The sequence below is a fragment of the Varanus komodoensis genome, unplaced genomic scaffold (genome assembly GCF_004798865.1).
Source record: "Varanus komodoensis strain SLA01 unplaced genomic scaffold, ASM479886v1 scaffold19, whole genome shotgun sequence".
NCBI classification, from domain to species: Eukaryota; Metazoa; Chordata; class Lepidosauria; order Squamata; family Varanidae; genus Varanus; species Varanus komodoensis.
Genome location: NW_025335550.1, coordinates 10,959,666 through 10,975,670, shown reverse-complemented (window position 1 = coordinate 10,975,670; position 16,005 = coordinate 10,959,666). Strand labels below are relative to the sequence as shown.

The 16,005-nt window shown below is 52.1% G+C and overlaps 1 protein-coding gene across 3 annotated transcripts in view; it reads right to left on the bottom strand.

Annotated features, from left to right (window-relative positions):
• Window positions 1-281: 281 nt before the first annotated feature.
• LOC123022331 (BTG3 associated nuclear protein) overlaps window positions 282-16,005 on the bottom strand; it is a 122,261-nt gene continuing 106,537 nt past the window's right edge. For all 3 annotated transcript variants that reach the window (XM_044427986.1, XM_044427987.1, XM_044427988.1), the window contains 2 exons: window positions 5,229-5,372; window positions 282-1,150 (listed from right to left, as the gene is read on the bottom strand). In XM_044427986.1, the coding sequence (XP_044283921.1) occupies window positions 1,079-1,150; window positions 5,229-5,372 (216 nt within the window). In that variant the 3' untranslated portion in view covers window positions 282-1,078. The remainder of the gene's footprint in view (window positions 1,151-5,228; window positions 5,373-16,005) is intronic.

The window sequence follows — 16,005 nt, the reverse complement described above, 5'->3', positions numbered from 1 at the left end:
CGCTGCACCGGGACTTAGGAGCCGGCAAACCGAAGAGGGACTGAAGGGCTGAGTTGGGCCTGGGCGTGTGAAGCAAGTCCAGCGTGTCCCAGCCAGCCATGCCACGGACCCCCTGAGGCAGGGGTGTTCCAAAGTTCCCCGGCCCGGGCACCCTCTGGATGTACTGGACTGCATCTCCCATTATCCACAGCCATTGCAGAGGGAATAATTGTAGCGCAGCACAGCTGGAGGGCCCCAGCTTGAGGACGGCTGTTCTAAGGACAGGCAACAGATGGACCCTCTTCATAAATACACATTTATTTCTTTAGAAATGCATAATTACATTGTTGGATAGTAGTTTTCCCCCTTTAGAAAAGTAGTTAAGCAACAATACCAACAAAAAGGCAAGGGGAGAGAGAGAGAGAGAGAGAGAGAGAGAGAGTGTTTCTGTCTTCTTTCTTGCTGTTTTCTTTTTAATTTTTCCTTTTTTTTTTTTTTTTGTAAAAACTGTATGATTAAACTGAAAACAGAAAATCCAGCAGCCAAAAAAGCTAATGTTTATGATAATGGGCCCCTTTCCTTTGTCTGCACCCCCATTTTCTTTCTTAAATACATCTTTTACTTTTTCGTTATAAACATAGCAAATTAAAAAAAATCTTCTTTCCGAAGCAAAATATATTTGTACTCTTGATTCCTTCCGTGTGGTATGTACTGCAAAAGAGCCATGAGTCTGGTAAGTTATCTACAGGCATTTACAAGGACGAGTCACAAAGGAGATGAGATGACGGAACATTTGGAATCTTTCGATTAATTAAGATTAGTCGCTTTTGCCTCCTGCAACGTTAGGTGTTGTCGGGTTATTTTCTTCTCTCTTCCGGGAGCGCAGAATATTGCACGGGAGCTCTGTGCGGAATTGCAGGAGCGCCTCCGTCTGTTCTCCGGCCCAAAGGGCCTGATCCACGGAGCAAGGACACACACATGCACAGGTGGTGCTGGCACAACGTCCTCTCGGCCCAAAGCTACGAGCGGGCTCTCCGGCCGGACCCTCCGGCCGCCCGCTCCCGCCATCCGTGCCGCCACCCCTGCGGCGGAGTCCGTCTCACTGAATCTGAATGGTGCTGTGATCGATCTGCATTTCTGGCTGGATGGTGGACTGGAGAGAGTCTGCGCTCTGCACGGGAGAAAAGAGCACGGCTTACCGCCCGCTGGGCACTGCCTTCCTCACGCACAGCCCTTCGCCCCAGCCTGCAGCTGAGCCCCCCCATCCTCTCCCCACCGAAGCGTAAGGAGCGAGGGCAACCAAGGTGTGCTTCTCTTGGCAGCAAGAGAACAGCAGCTTGGCGACAGCTTGGCAGGTGGCCCAGTCTGCCTGCCAGGTTGTGTCAAGACGCAGGCCCCAGTCCGTCCAGAAGGCATGTGGGTCCCCCCACTCTGGCCAGAATCTGAGGGCTTCTGCTGCGGCGTTCCTGGGAGGTTAATCTGGGACTGCATGTCCACAAAGACACGGCCGACACTTAAGCGGCACCAGCTCTGCCGTGCTCCGCAAGGGCGAGCTGGGAAGATGCTGTCCGGGGCGCTCGACGGGAAGGGGCATCAGGAGACGGTCGGCATCGCTTCCCCCTGCAACTCCTTCTCCCGCGAAACCCACCCTACACTGTGGCGGTTCAGGCTTTGGGGAGGCCGTCCGTGGCCCAGGTTTAAGCTGGGAACAGCCTGGTTCTAGCCAAGGCACCGTCGTGATTCCGTTTTCAAAAATAAATATCCCGGTCAGCCTGTTTCTTTTCGGTCCCTGGGAAGGAAACCAGAACGCCCAGCTCCAGAGGAAGTGGTGGCAGGGAATAAAGAAAGGCAGCCCAGCTAGCAGCTTTCCTCCCTCACGTTTTCTTGCGTGCTGAATGACGGCTTATTTATAAGGAGAGACGGTGCAGTTCAAAATGGCAATACTTTGTTCTCAAATTAAGGTCAGACACTTTGAAATGATTTACCACCTCCTATTTCCGTTTGTTCTCCTGCCAGGAATAACATGCAGCTCCAGACCCCCTCCCACTCCCCCGCCCCCCACTGCACAGGTCACTGGGGCTGTTCGCTGCCCCCCACCCTCGGTGCGCGAGCTACCAGCAAGAGCGTTCACAAGCTCAGGTTGTCTGCTGCTGAAGTGGCAGCCCCAACAGCTGGAAGGACGAACGTGCTGAGCAGAATGGCTCTGGCACAGGCCTGGGTTAATTATCCGGCAGGCGGCCAGATGTGGAAGGCTTTCGGAGGGCTGGCTTTTCAGCGGAAGCCATTTCCCCTCGCACCGATTTCGGCAGTGGGAAGGAAAAACAAATCCTGTGTGGTATTCCGATGTTATTACTGTAATTTAACATGTCAGGAACCATTAGAACGTCTCCAAGGAAAGAATGCAATCAGCGCACGAAGATAAACAAGGGCCGTTCGTCCGGGCCGGGCTGCGAGCTGGCATCTGTTCACACCCAGCGCAGTCCTGTTTTGTACCAGGCCGCAGGAATGTTTCCCACTAGCCACCTGAGCAACAGTGAAGCCCTGGCTGGCTGGCTGGCTGGCTGGCTGGCTGGCTGCTGGCTAGTGCGGTCGGGGCCTTGTGCAGGATCCAGCATGCATGAAAGAGCACCTGGAGAAACCCAAGCTTTGGAACATTATGGGATCTGGCCAGCATCAGAGAGTGAGAGGAGAGCTGCCAGCCAGCGAGCCTCGGTCAGGGGAAAACACACGTCCCTCTGCGTGGGCAAGAGACTCTGGGGGGCAAGGAGCTCTGTGTGGGGCAGCTGCAGCTGACACGGCTCCAGCAAAGGCACATTGCAGGCGGTGGCTGGAAGAGTGAGCAGGAAAAATGCTAAGCCTTCGGAAGGGAAGGCACAAACCCGCACACGTTCCCCACGACGGCTCCAGCCCTGCGCCGCCCCTTCGACACGCTCCCTTCCTTCTGTCCCCAGGTCCGATTTGCCTTGCCTCTGCCAGCGGGCTCAGCCAACAGGCCCTGGCCAGCCGCACCTGCCTTCCCACCCAGCCACGGCCTCCGCCGCCGCCGCCGCCGCCTTTGACTTCCCCTTCAATGTATCTGCAGCATGGTATAAATCTCTGTGGTTAACCACAATATGAAAAGCTAACACGGCGCAAAGTGTCTGAAAGAGAGCAATTCCGCCGCCCCTGCTGCCAGCCGTGTGGGAGATGGATGGAAGACCGATTGCCAGGTGCAAAACGGCCAACTTGCTCTCGACTCAGTGCGGGGGGGCACCCCCTCCACCCTGCTTGCCTCGAGGGGAGAGGAGGTTGCTCGAAGGGGGGGACCCGATTCTACAATGTACGAAAACCGGGTGTCCGTCGCTTCGGACGCCTTTCCGGGTGAATTCTGCATGGAGTTGCTAATCCCAAAGGAAGCCCCGGAATCACCGCTTTACACAGGGAGACTCCCCACGCTCGCAGAGCTTAAGGCGAGCGGCGAGCAGAGGGGGCCTGTTCGGACTTAAATAATGGAACACGCGGCGCCGAGGAACGGTTGCAGCCAGGTTGGAAAAAGTGACTCAGAGGGGCTGTGGGTGGAAAAGCCGGCCCTCTGGAACCTAGGAAGGGGAGCGCTGCAAGCAGGAATGCTGCCTTGTCGGCAGCATCCCTGCCGGGCAGGATGGAAGAAAGCCGGGGAAGGAAGAGTCGCTGCCCCGCCTCTCCCGCAGCCGCCACAGTGGCAGTGCGGCTGCAGAATGTCATTCAGACCCTGTCCTTTAGGGCCAGAGCTACCTCGGGGCCGGGCCGGGGCCGTATCCTGCTACTTCTGAGGCCAAGGCTGCTCCACGCACCCCACTGGCTTGGCCAGGGAAGCAGGAAAGTTCTTGGGCCCAGGCGCTGCCAAGCTGGGGAGTGACTCACCCCTGGCTCTGTCCCCTGGCACTGCTCGCCCTTGGGGGACGGTCAGCTCCCGGGCCTGCCAGGACGGCCTCCTGCTCCTGGGGACAGAAGCGGCAAGCAGGGGCCTCCTCAGCTGGCTGGCACGTCGCTTCCAAGGACACGTCCCAGAGCCCAAGCCAAGGCCATGGACACGGATTCCTCCGGAGCAGGGCCAGCTGCCCTGCCTGCCTGCCTGCCTGCCTGCCTGCCTGCCTGCCTGCCTGCCTGCCTGCAGAGGGGTCAGGGCTGCCCCGGCACCTGAGAGCTCCTCCCAACCCACCTGGGCGGCCAGGGCCAACAGGCAGGCTGCCCTGGGAGGAGGGCCACCACGCCCGGCCACCGGACGCCGCCCTGCACCAACGGGCACCGCCTTCGGTGGCTCTGGAGCTGCACAGAACCTTGCTAAAAGAAACACCGTCCGGACTTAGGAGAGCCTTCTCCAACCTGGGGCCCTCCAGGTGCTCCAGGCATCAGTGCTCATCTGCTCCAGCCAGGAACTCTCAGCGCTGAAGACCCAAAGCTGTGGAGGGCATCCAGGGTGGGGAGGCTGCCCCTGACAGCAGTGTTATAGCAGAAGCAGCAAAAACACATGTAACGAGCAGGGCCTTGGTACCCGATGAGAGCCAGTGACCCCCTCCAGCCATGGCCGGCGGGAATGTTTAGGCATGTCTGTTCCCTGCACTTCCCAGAATGAGTGACTGGGTGGAGGGGACAGAGGGAGAGGAGAAATCTCTGTATTTTGTATTTATGATGTTCGTATCCTGCCTTTCCTGAATACACAGTCTTTCCCCTCCCTCTTTTATCCTCACCACTGCCCTGTGGGGGTTAGGCTGACAGTCCGTGACTGGCCTGAAGTCACCCAGCAAACTTCACGGCTGCATGAGGACTGACTCGTGGGTCTCCCCAGTGCTCTAACCACTAGGCCGCATAGGAGTCCCCATGGAGCCTCTCTGAGCACAGAACCCAGTTTCCTGAGACGATCATCTTGCGTTGAAAAGGCAAAGCTCACGTGGCTTGTCCTTTCGATGGCAAGAAGCTCAAGAACGTTAAGGGCAGCCTCCAGCGACACCTTGGGAAGCAAAGGCAGACCGTGGGCAGCCCCTCGTGGCCGGGGAAAGCGGGGCAAGTGCCTGGCGTGAGCGAGCGAGCGAGCGAGCGCAAGCGCCACTGGGGGTGTGGGCTGCTCTTCACAGCTCCTGCCAGAGCAAAATGTGGGGCTCAGTCCCTGCGTGAAATCATTCCACGTGTGGGAGTGGAGAGAAAACGGGCAGGAGGGGCCGTGGGGGGGGCAGCTGCCCCGACAGCTCCCCTGCAGCATCCCTGCCCTTGGACGCAGGACGGATACGCACTGGATTCGTGGCGGCGTGGTCGGTCACGGGGGCCAGCTGGACGTACTGGACTTGGATGTCGCTGCCTTGGAGGGGCGACCCGTCGACGCCGCCCGCTGCCGGGTCCGAGGAGGCGACGGCGATCAGCTGGGCACCTTGCAGCACCTGTGGGCAAAGCGACAGAGACAGAATCCCGTGAGCAGGTGGAGGTGCGGAGGCGTGGAAACTCCTGCAGCATCGCAGACAGATGCGTGCGCGTTTGCCCACTGTGCTATGGATCGTGAGTTCCCAGAAGGCGGGGATGGGACATGGTGCTCTTGTGTGGCAGACTATTAACTTTGGATGAGAAATACATTGTTCCCAGCTGCGTGGCCCGCTCTGGGTCCAAGACTCATCAATGTGGGTTGTTAAAATAGTCATTTTTATTGCCATCAGCTCTGCGGGGGGGATCCTTGTCACGACGGACTCAAAACTGTGCCTTCTAGTTTTGATTGGGGCAACCCGGGCAAATTCCAGGGGGCAGCTGTGTTAGTCTCTAGCGGGGTCTTGCGGCACCTTAAAGACCAACACATTTACTATGGCATAAGCTTTCGTCACAAGCAGGAAAGTGGCAATACAGAGAAACAATATGGAACCAATTTTCCCCGACTCCAGCTCTTTTTAATAAGCACACCATGTTTCCCAGCAGCGAGAGACGAATTCCACTGGCTTCTCATATGGATTAGGCCATTTATAGCAGGTTTAAATTAACCCCTCTTCTCATTAAGAGATCACCCCATGTGATACTTTTTCCAGGCAGGCAAGCATTCCAAGCCAGCCTCTCGTTTTCAGGGCCAAACACAACATGGCAACCTGCATTTTCGCACAAGATCTTAGCGGCCGCTTCGTGAAATGCTTCCACGGGAATCATTGGTGGCCACGTCTGGCCACACCAGGGCATGTCCTCGGAACATCAGGACAGCTCGTGTGGACAACCGTGGAGTCGTGTGAAAAGGCCTTGAGGAATTGACACACTGGAAAACTTGTTCCTCTTCAGTCATTCCCCTAGTCTGAAGAAAGTTTAGTGCTGAAAGTGCTGATCGTTATAGGAAAAATAAGCCAGCGATTTGATGAAATGTTCCGATTTTTTCCCTTCTTACCTTTAAAGAAGCCAGAATCATAATCTATAACAATTCATAAACGTATGGAATTTGGTTTTATATATGTCAGCATAAAATGTTTCTAAAATAGTATTTCCTTTCTCCTCGTTTCTATCACAACATGTCAATGAATTTTGGAAAAAGAAAACCTCTCACGTAAAATGTTTTGTTTCCAAAGTCTAAAATCCTCATCCAAACTCTGAAATAAGTGATCATTTGAAGACACCTGGGCAAACAGGCATTACATCTAAGTACTAGTGTTTTCAGAAAATAACTCCACATTTTTTTCACTGACTGCACCTCTGTGGGTGAATGCTGATTCTATTAGCTCAACTTTTATTTAAATTCCAAAGGTTTGGCTGATTATTAAATAAGAAAACAGGGCATTTGATTGCCATTTGTGATTTTTTAAAACACAAAAATAACATCAATGTACAAAATTCTGTGGTGAAGAAGAAGGACCCCCCCGGTGCAACACTCAGCACCGAGAACTTCCATTCCTAGGCTGATCCTTGGGAGAAAGGAATCAAACTGTTGCCTTAAAATTATTTTGTAAGCTACCCTTTGGGCCCTTGTTAGTTTAAATGTTAAACTAAAATTCATTTTTTTCTAACTGAATCATTGAAGGAACAAAGACGGGAGGGCTCTGTGATCTTGACTGCTTGGCAAATACTGGCATCTGTGTGTTACTTCAACCTGACATGTGTATTATTTTAAAGTCGGGCCATTCTTTCATGGCTGAGACATTCACTATGGAGCCCACGGATTACTTTCATGCTTCCTCAAAACATAGGTTGCACAAAGTTCCCAGGAGAAAGATTTGTGTCTAACCAACTGAAGCCGTTGCTCACACTGCAGATACAAGATTCCTTTGCATCCGCTGGGCAAGCAGAGATGGTACAGAAGAGGGAGCCTCTTCGCGAAAACATCCGACTGCAGCGCACATCTGCGAGCGGAATATGGCGCAAGTTCAGAGTGTGCACATTATAATCTAATTTACTTTATAGCTGCTATTTAAAGCCGCTGTCCTGCCTGAAGAATTCTTACTGAACCAGATAAGAACGCTGGTAGAAAACACACTTCCTCTCCCCACGACTCATCCTTTTATTTTAGAAGAACTTGGAAAGGAAGCCAATATAGCATAGCAGTGTATTATTCTTACACTGGCCGAGGCAAACTAGGCTTGGCCGCAGCTCGGTGCATTTGATTCCCCTCCAGTTGGGCTTCGCTTCCCTTTTCGTTATCAGGTGGCAGAGAACGTGCAGGACAGCCCCAGCGCCCTGAACAACCATCTTTGGCAGGCAACGCGAGAAACCACTGCGCTCCGCAAAGGAACCCAGCCTTTCCCCTCCATTTCGTCCCTCATCCCTCCATTTCATTTTGGAGGTGTGTTTTTACAAGCATCGCAATATTGTCACAGCTGTGCTGAATCCTAAGCCCTTTAAAAGCTTCCTTTGAAAGATGCTGGCTGGCTATCTGCGGAGAACAATTCTTGCCTCACACAGCACATCACGTATTTTTGCAACTGTGGGGACGCGCTGGGGGAAGCTGCTGCAAAGTTCTCCAGGCGATTGTTCTAAAATCAGAACTAAAGTGACCTGGTGGCCAAAGCTGCTATGAAGTTCACAGCGGTGAGCAGCATTCTGGCCTTTCTGCATGGGAAGGCAAAGGACCTCCGCTGAAATGCATGTGCCTGTTTTGTCGTCCCTCGTATGCTTTTCAGCATGTCCAGAGCACAAAGGGCAATTCAAGGTCTGCATCCCAGCCTTCCTCAAGCTGGTGCAGGGCGGGCTGAGCGGGTCCCAAGAAGGCCCCGAGGTGGAGTGAGCGGGCTCACGGACGCCTCCCCATGCCAGCCCTGAGCTTGTGAGAGCCCTCCGCCAGAACACGCTCAGTGGGCCTCCTCCCTGGGGGAGTCTGCCTTCCACCACCACGGCCTTGAATGGCCGTCCCTCCCCCTCCCCCTCCCCCTCCCCACGGCTACTGCTGGCCTGCTTGCCAGCCAGTGGCCACTGGGCGAGGAGCCCAGGGCATCCGCTGCTCCCTCGCAGTGCTGCCAGCATCTGGACCACCGCAAGAGAGAAGTGAGGAAGCTGCAAAGGAGGAGGAGAGGCGCTTTTCCAAAGGGCTTGTGCCAGCTGGCCCTGCAAGGGGGGGGGGGGGCCCTGGGAGATGCCCGTCATGCCTGTCCATGATGTTCTCTAGAGATTAGCTGCCTCGGTGGGAAGAATGGTGCAGCCTGCGCATGCAGGATGCCGGGGGGGACGGGAACACTGCGTGCGACAGAGAGCCGAGTGTGAACTCCCTGTACCTGAGGCTGGGAGCTGCTGAGCTTTGCCTATTAAAAATAAAATAAATGAAAATGCTTTCTTGGTCAGAAGCTTCCAAAAACATTCAAAGTACACAGGAAAAGGTAACAGATAAATACTGACAACCGGGCATAGTTCTACCGAGGCTGCAAATGCAAGGAAGCCTTTGTTCTCACACAGCAAAGAGCCAGGAGAGCTACGTGAGAAGTTTGGCAAGAGGTTCGGGAGCAAGAATACGGCCTTTGTCTGGCCTTTCACGGGATCTCTGGACCACCAGTCCAGTTCTGTGTTCCTTCTGTGCTCTACTGACCCTGAGAAAATAAGAAGCATGCTTCTCTGAAGAGCCCGAAGCAAACAGCTTGCCCCGCGGCTGGGCTTCCCTTTGCAGTGCTGGAGGGCTTCTCGGGCACCCTGTCACGCAGACACCGCACAGGCAATGGGTGGTCAATAAACCAAAGAAGACACAGGTGAGCAGGAGGCAGGCGGACACCCACAGGGACGCTTTGCCTGAAGAACCAAACTGAGGCAGATCCTGCTCCGCACTGTTGACACAGTCTGGGAGCAGTGGCCTTCCAGGAGGGTCTCTTGCAGGAGGCGCTGGCTTGCAGAATAAATAGAGGCCAAAACCCCGGGGGGGGAGGGCTCCCCGCAAAAACGACCCCACGAGGACCGAGCAGGCTTGGTGCAGGTGTCCTGCAGAAGGACTGCTGGGTGGGGCAGGAGCAGAGGATGGCGGGTGGAACAAAATGGAGTGTCGTGGGAGGGGTCTTTCTGCAGACCACACGTGTGCGTGTTCATAAATATTTCCTTTCTCTGAGTGACCACCGCTCTGCAGCCAAAACAGTACTCCTCCCGTACAGGAGGGAGGTACCTGTGAGCTCACAGTTGCTCCGAGGTTAGAAGAACGATCTGTTTTCAGAATGTGCATGTTCTCCATCGAAAGCTGGCTGCTGGGGGTGGCGGGGGGAGCAAACCGGAGGGAGCGTGTGTGTGTGGGCGGGGGGGGGGGGGATGGAATGGAATGCCCCAGACAGGATCCCTCTGTTCCACTTGTACCACATTTTAACAGCACAGTACCTTGCAGGAAAGGCGCATAGAGTTAGAAAGTGCAGCAAGTGTTCAACCCTACACACGTTTAAACAGGAGAATCTCCTACAGCGAATGGTCTTCCCAGTCAGCATTTTTCTGTCTCGACTCACATCAGATCGCACCTTGCAAGAGTAACTGCAAGGCTAGAAGGAAGGACTGGCGATAACCCCAATCCACAAACCACGATTAGCCCTCTCAAAATTCAACACCACGGTCCGTGCATCTCTGCGAGCCTCACGGGCGGCTGGCGTCACCCCATGTGTGGCACGGTGGCCCCGACCTGCAACATGTACGGCAAAGCCCATGACCCCCGGCTTTTCCCCTCTCTCCCTAGAATGACACTTCGCTTGAGATGGCGACACTGCCGAGCGGAGTAAAAGCAACCATTAGGAGCAATGGTGCGAGCCGAACCAGGCGTCCCTTTGCCCCATTCCAGTTCATTCTGTCGAAAAAGAGGCCCCACCTGCAACTAATAGCTCTCAATTAGCATTAACTGTCAGACCAGGAAAAAAGCATTAACAGGTCATAAATGCTCCTTCTCTCCACCCCTCAGTTTTTTCTCCAAAGGCACCATTTACAGACTCTTCAGTGATGTTTATTGCTCAAAATTACTCTCCAGGGAGTCCCCATGTATACATCCATTCTTGACATTAACTGTTTCCACGCAGGAAAATGTTGTTAAAGAGCAAAAGTCTGCTTCCCCAAAAGGGGCAAGACCTTCTCCCTCATTGCTTGCCAAAATAATCTTGTGCAGAACAGTTTTGCTACTGCTGTTTTCCGTGGGATCCTGCTTTCTATGCCCTTGAGCAAACCCTACCTGTGCCTCTACTTCTGATTCCAGAATTGAGCAAGACGCAACAGATCGGCGCCGACTGCGCCCCCTTCCCTCATTATTCCGTTCTTTCTCCCAGCTTTTACGGAACGCAAAGGCACCCAACAGACTAAGGTAGTTACTGTCAGCACATTGCTTGGGAGTAGGTCTTGTATCAAATCTAATATAACTGGACTTACTTCCAAGTAAGCATAAATTGGACTGGATGATGGAAAGCCTAGGCAACTGCGCCAAACGACAAATAATATTTTCTAAAAAGGCATTTCCCACCTCACCCCAGGCAGTTTAGGGCTGCATCCAATTCCCGGTGAAATCAAAATAAGATTATTCCATTCTAATGAGGACTCATCAGGGCCCCACAAATTTTAAGAAAATGAAAGGGAAAATGACAGTAAGCAAATATGATATGCTGAATAATAAGGCAAACACCGCGGTGGAAGTCAAAATGGAAGATTGGCACAGACACAAAGCATACTTTCTAATGAATCATTGATTAAAGCAGAAAGCTATTTAGGATATTATCTTCTTGCTTGAGGAAGAGTTACCTCATCTAGGTCCCCTGTCTGTAAACCATTACCAAGCCTATTCTGGGGAAAGAGATTGGCATCCAAGTTCTGTTAGCAACATCCGATTCATCACTGGAAAAGTTGGGAGAGATAGATTTTGCAGTTGGTTATGTGTCTTGGTTTCACTGAATGCTATGGGGCATTTCAAATCCAAGTGTGCAATTGGGTAATTGGATTAGAAGTTATTACTATGTACAGTCGGTTTCTGGAAGGGCTTTGACCATCGTTCTGTCGCACAGAGATTTTTTAAAAATTACCTTACAAGTGACCTTCCCCCAACCTGATGTCTTCCAAACAGGCTGGACTATGAGCCCTATCATTCACAGACAGTGTGGCCAATGCCAGGTAGGAATGATGGAACTTGCAATGCAACATCTCTCAAAGGCGTATCATTCCGAGAATGAATGATTTTGGCTTAAGGTTTGGTTCTCTCTTTCTTGGAAACAGGTCTTGCTTACATTTCGGAATGGGTTGATACCAGGTGCATGTCTGTTTGGGCATCCAAAAATGTGAGACTGAAATATTCCACAAAGGCCGCTTGCTGTTCTGTAAGGCAAAACTCTCTTTTAAAAATGGTGGAGGAACTCAAAAAATTGTTCCAGTTATGCCTTTTGAAGCTTGCTGCTACGTTTACTGTGCTCTGGTGAGTGTAAGTCACATCCCCAAAATGTTTGTTTTATGCTTCTACGAAGGTTGTTTGAGTCTGACTAATCAGCACCTCTACAAGGCTCATCAAAGCTTAAGTCTGCAGTTCCGCTGGGAGCACCAGTTATATCCCGTGCAGGGAGCGTGTGCCCCAGAAATCAGCGAACACTTAATGCTTAACTTTGCTGGGAAAGATCCTGTTTACGTTCACAAGCGCCATTTGACAGGAATCCGTGATGCTAAGGCTTCGTCTTAGCAAGTCTCCCACTTGGGATGGGAGCGGGGAAGGAGACCAAAAGGACGGGGGTTTCCTGGTCAGTTGAAAGCAAGGTCTGTATCAACGCACACAGCAACAAGCCGTTGTGTATATGGGAGAATGTGTGTTCCAAAGCCTTTACTTCTTCTGTTTGTAAAGTCATCTTGTTTGGAGCCGCTGCCAAAAGCTAATTTGCCGGTCATAGTTCAGGCTCAAGTTGGCTTAAGCAGTTAAAGAGATTTTGCATAACTCTTGCTGCAGGAGACTGGCAGGAGAACTCAAGCACCAACTGGAACAGATGTTTAATGGACCACTTCTTACCCCAGGAGGCTCTTTCGCTGAGCACTCAGACCGTTACCAAAAAGGAGCCAAACAAAAGTGTTTGAACGAGAGCTGATACATTTATTCGCTAGCAGCTTCAAACAGAGACAGCCAAGAGCCAAACCCTAAAAAAACCCCTCTGCATTGCCAGAGCCAGATTCTATAATTATTATCTATTTTGAGAAATATACAGAAACACTGCAGTTGAAATGCTTGTTTACAAAATGTTGGTTTTGGGTTTGGTTCAAACCTACAACCAAGACTTGCAAAAAGGATGGACGCTTCTGAAAAGTCTACCCAGGATTCAGCGATGGGGAAATCCAGAATACACAAAGGACCCAGCTGAACGCCCCAGTCTCTCCCCAGCTCCCCCGCACAAGCCTAATGATGGGCTTTGCTGGGAATGATGGGTAGTGAGTCACCAAACTGGCTGACTGGAAACATCCGGTTATGACATGATGGAGCCAAAGTGGGAAACGATCGCCAAATGCTCCATTGTCAAGGGGAACCAATGCCTTCTGCACATATCAACAGGAGAGCATCTCCTAGACCGATGCATGTGAAGGAGGCAGCAATCAGTTAACGCGGCCTGCCTTATTCGCCCCTAGAGAAATTCCTTATAGAATTAGTTTCACCGGCTCTCAAGAGCCTCTGCCGGGGGCTTAACGCGAGCAATGTGGAGGCCTGCCAAAGTCTGCATAAAGTTCAAGCGGAAATAACATCGTCACCCATTTCTGTGCAGCATCTTATCAGCAGAAATGGATTACGCATCCCAATGAGAGGGTGGATGAGGGAAAACACTCACCGCCAGTCTGCCTGGCTCTTAACCAGGATTGGATGGCCCCAAGAAAACATGCGCTCTGTCCAGAAAATTAATCACAGAATACGGGCTACAGTTGCAGCTTACAGCCTGACAGCCCCATTGCGGCCCAGCACAGGGGCAGCAGAACAGAATTCTAAACCGGGAGGTGGGAGAACTGGTTCCTTGTTGCCCGCCCACAGATGCTCTGGGTGTGCTGCCCAAAGCTGCATTCTCCAGGCAGCTACAGCGGGGCCTGGGGACCACAAACGACTCCAATGTCCTTTGGGAACAGCATGAAGGATGGTCAAGAAAAAAACTGCCCCCACTACTTTTTCATAGCCCAAGCTGGAACTAAGGAAGCTGATAAGAAAACCACGACCAAGAACAGCTCCCCCGGCTTGGCGTATCTGAGTCAACGTGCAGTGGGATGCAAGGGACAAGCCAGCAGTGCTCTGGGGCAGGGCTGGAGGTTCTCTGGAGGCACATCATTCCTGACGTTATGGGAACTGTTCAGGGTGACCTCCTGACCACCTCCCAAGGTAGCCAAATCAAAACCGGAAGTTATGTGCTTGGTATTCTTACTCTCCTTGAAGCACGAGGTGCATTCCAGGAGGAGGAGGGGTCAAGGTCCAACAGCCTTAATTTCTTCTCCTAATATAAAGACTCCCTTCCCGGGTTGAACTAGAAGAGCAGAAGAGACCAGTCATGCTTCGAACTTCAAGTCTGTGATTGCTACAAAACAGCAGACTATAAAGAAACCAGGAAGGCCACCCCTTCCTGCCACTGTCCACAACTGTGGTGAAGGCAGGTGTCTTGCCTGTGGATGCCCAGGTCCCATAACTAGACAGTGGTGGAAAAAGGCACAGAAAGTGACGGCCATTTGCCTCTGACCACAGAGTGCCTTCTGGAATCTTTGGGGTACGGAACAGCAATACCATCCCTGGGTGGGAATCCAGGGACCTGTACCTGAGGAGCAACTACTTTTGGCAGGACCGTCTCTCCCAAAGGCTGCATCATTCATGGAAAGAGTGCCGATTCCGAAATGTATTGAAGAAGCGTAGGACTGAAGGCCAGGGAGCAGCTGCGAGATCTCCTCGAGCAAAGCGCCGCTCCAAAAGAGCCGCTGATGTGGCTGCTGTCCTAGTGGAAGGATGTTTACAGGAGGATGCTTAACCTGCCAAAGCGGTGCACTCCCTCAGCGATTGGAAATGGTGGACTTGGACCACTTCTCTCCTTCTGGGGTCAATCAGGATGAGATGAGCGAGGAGTCAGAGGATGTGGCTCTGAGGAGCAGCACAATGTCCTACGGATGTCTTGCCTGTGTCACATTCTTTCTTGGGAATGTGCAGCTTTGGGGCAGGAGATTGGAAGGAAAATGCCTAGATGCATGCAAAATACAGGGTTTGCCTTGGAAAAGAATGGCGGGGTGGGGTGGGGGGAGTGGAGAGTCAGTGTCAAGAACCTAACTGAAAAATGCAAAGCTGACAATTTCACAAGAGGGTGTCCAACTCAGACTGAGGTTGCTGACACTAGGAAAACTGTCGGCATTAGATTTCCTATGGAAGATGTAAACGTGGCTGTGAATGGCACTCCCATAAAAGCCAGTCCAGATTCCAGGCCAGGAACTTGTGGGCCACCAGGAGTTCAGTAGAGGGTTCAACTTGTGGACCACCAGGAGTTCAACTGGAGGTTGCCCCTTTCAGGCCTCCTTCTCTTCCAAATCTTCCTGGAGTGCAGGACACAGAACAATGGGCCCAAATTGCAGGAAGTCAGATTCCAGGTGAGCCATCCTGACTGTTAGAGCGATACCACAAGGGAACCAATGGCCTAGGGACTTTGTGGGGTCGCCCACACTGGAGGCATTCAAGTTGCAACTGGACAGACATCTAAGGGAGATGGTTTCATTTGGAGTCTTCGGCTGAGCAGGGGGTTGGGCCTAATGGCCCCTTCCAACGCTACAACGCTATGATTCTACTATTCGATGAACCCTAGAGCCTTTCACAAGGCCTCCCTGAAGAAAATGTTGGATGCCCTGCATTTCACTAGCTCCTTGTTCTCTGGCTGATCATAGTCACAGGTGAGATGCAGGGCCAAGATGCCAGGGACCTGCCTCCTGGACAAGGTGAGATGCCTCCTCCTGAACATTCTGGATGCCTTCCCTGGTCAGGGGAGAAAGGCGGGAGGCTTGTCAGTTGCTGTTGTTCCTCAAGTGGCAGCCATGCTTCCAAACATCTGGGTTCCACGTTGGCGCAGAGCCTACCTGTGATGCGTAGGAACCACAAGGAAGAACAAAAACATGCCTTCCTCATCTTCTGCCTTAGGTCACCCTGAAACTAAACTGTTTTTTAAACCAGCTAACTATAATGGCTTCTGCAAAGGAAATACGGTTTGCTGCGTATACCAAGAACCCAACAGTATTTTATAGTCCAACGCGGTGCAACCCTTCAAAGGTCCACAAGTGCCACTTGGGTGCAGTATCACACTTTGTTGTCGTTCAGATTACAATCCAAACATCAGATGTCTGCCAAATTCCACCGGCGGGAAAAGCAGAAAGTGGTAGTAAAAGCAGGGAAATTTTATAAAGGTTTTAATATATATCATAACCGGCAGAAGCAGTTTTCAAATAAAAGAAGTACAAGGAAAACAGCATGTAAAATCTGGCTTTGGTTGCCAAGGGAACAAAACACAAGGGTGCAGTGCTGGTAAAAATGTGAAGGGAGGAAGACTGGAGAGGAGCACAACTCACACGTGAACAGAAGCACGGGGACAGCTGCAGCCGCGTTTCCCTGAGGGGAAAATATGCTGGTTCCCAACGGAGCTGCTTGTGTCATGTCCTCAT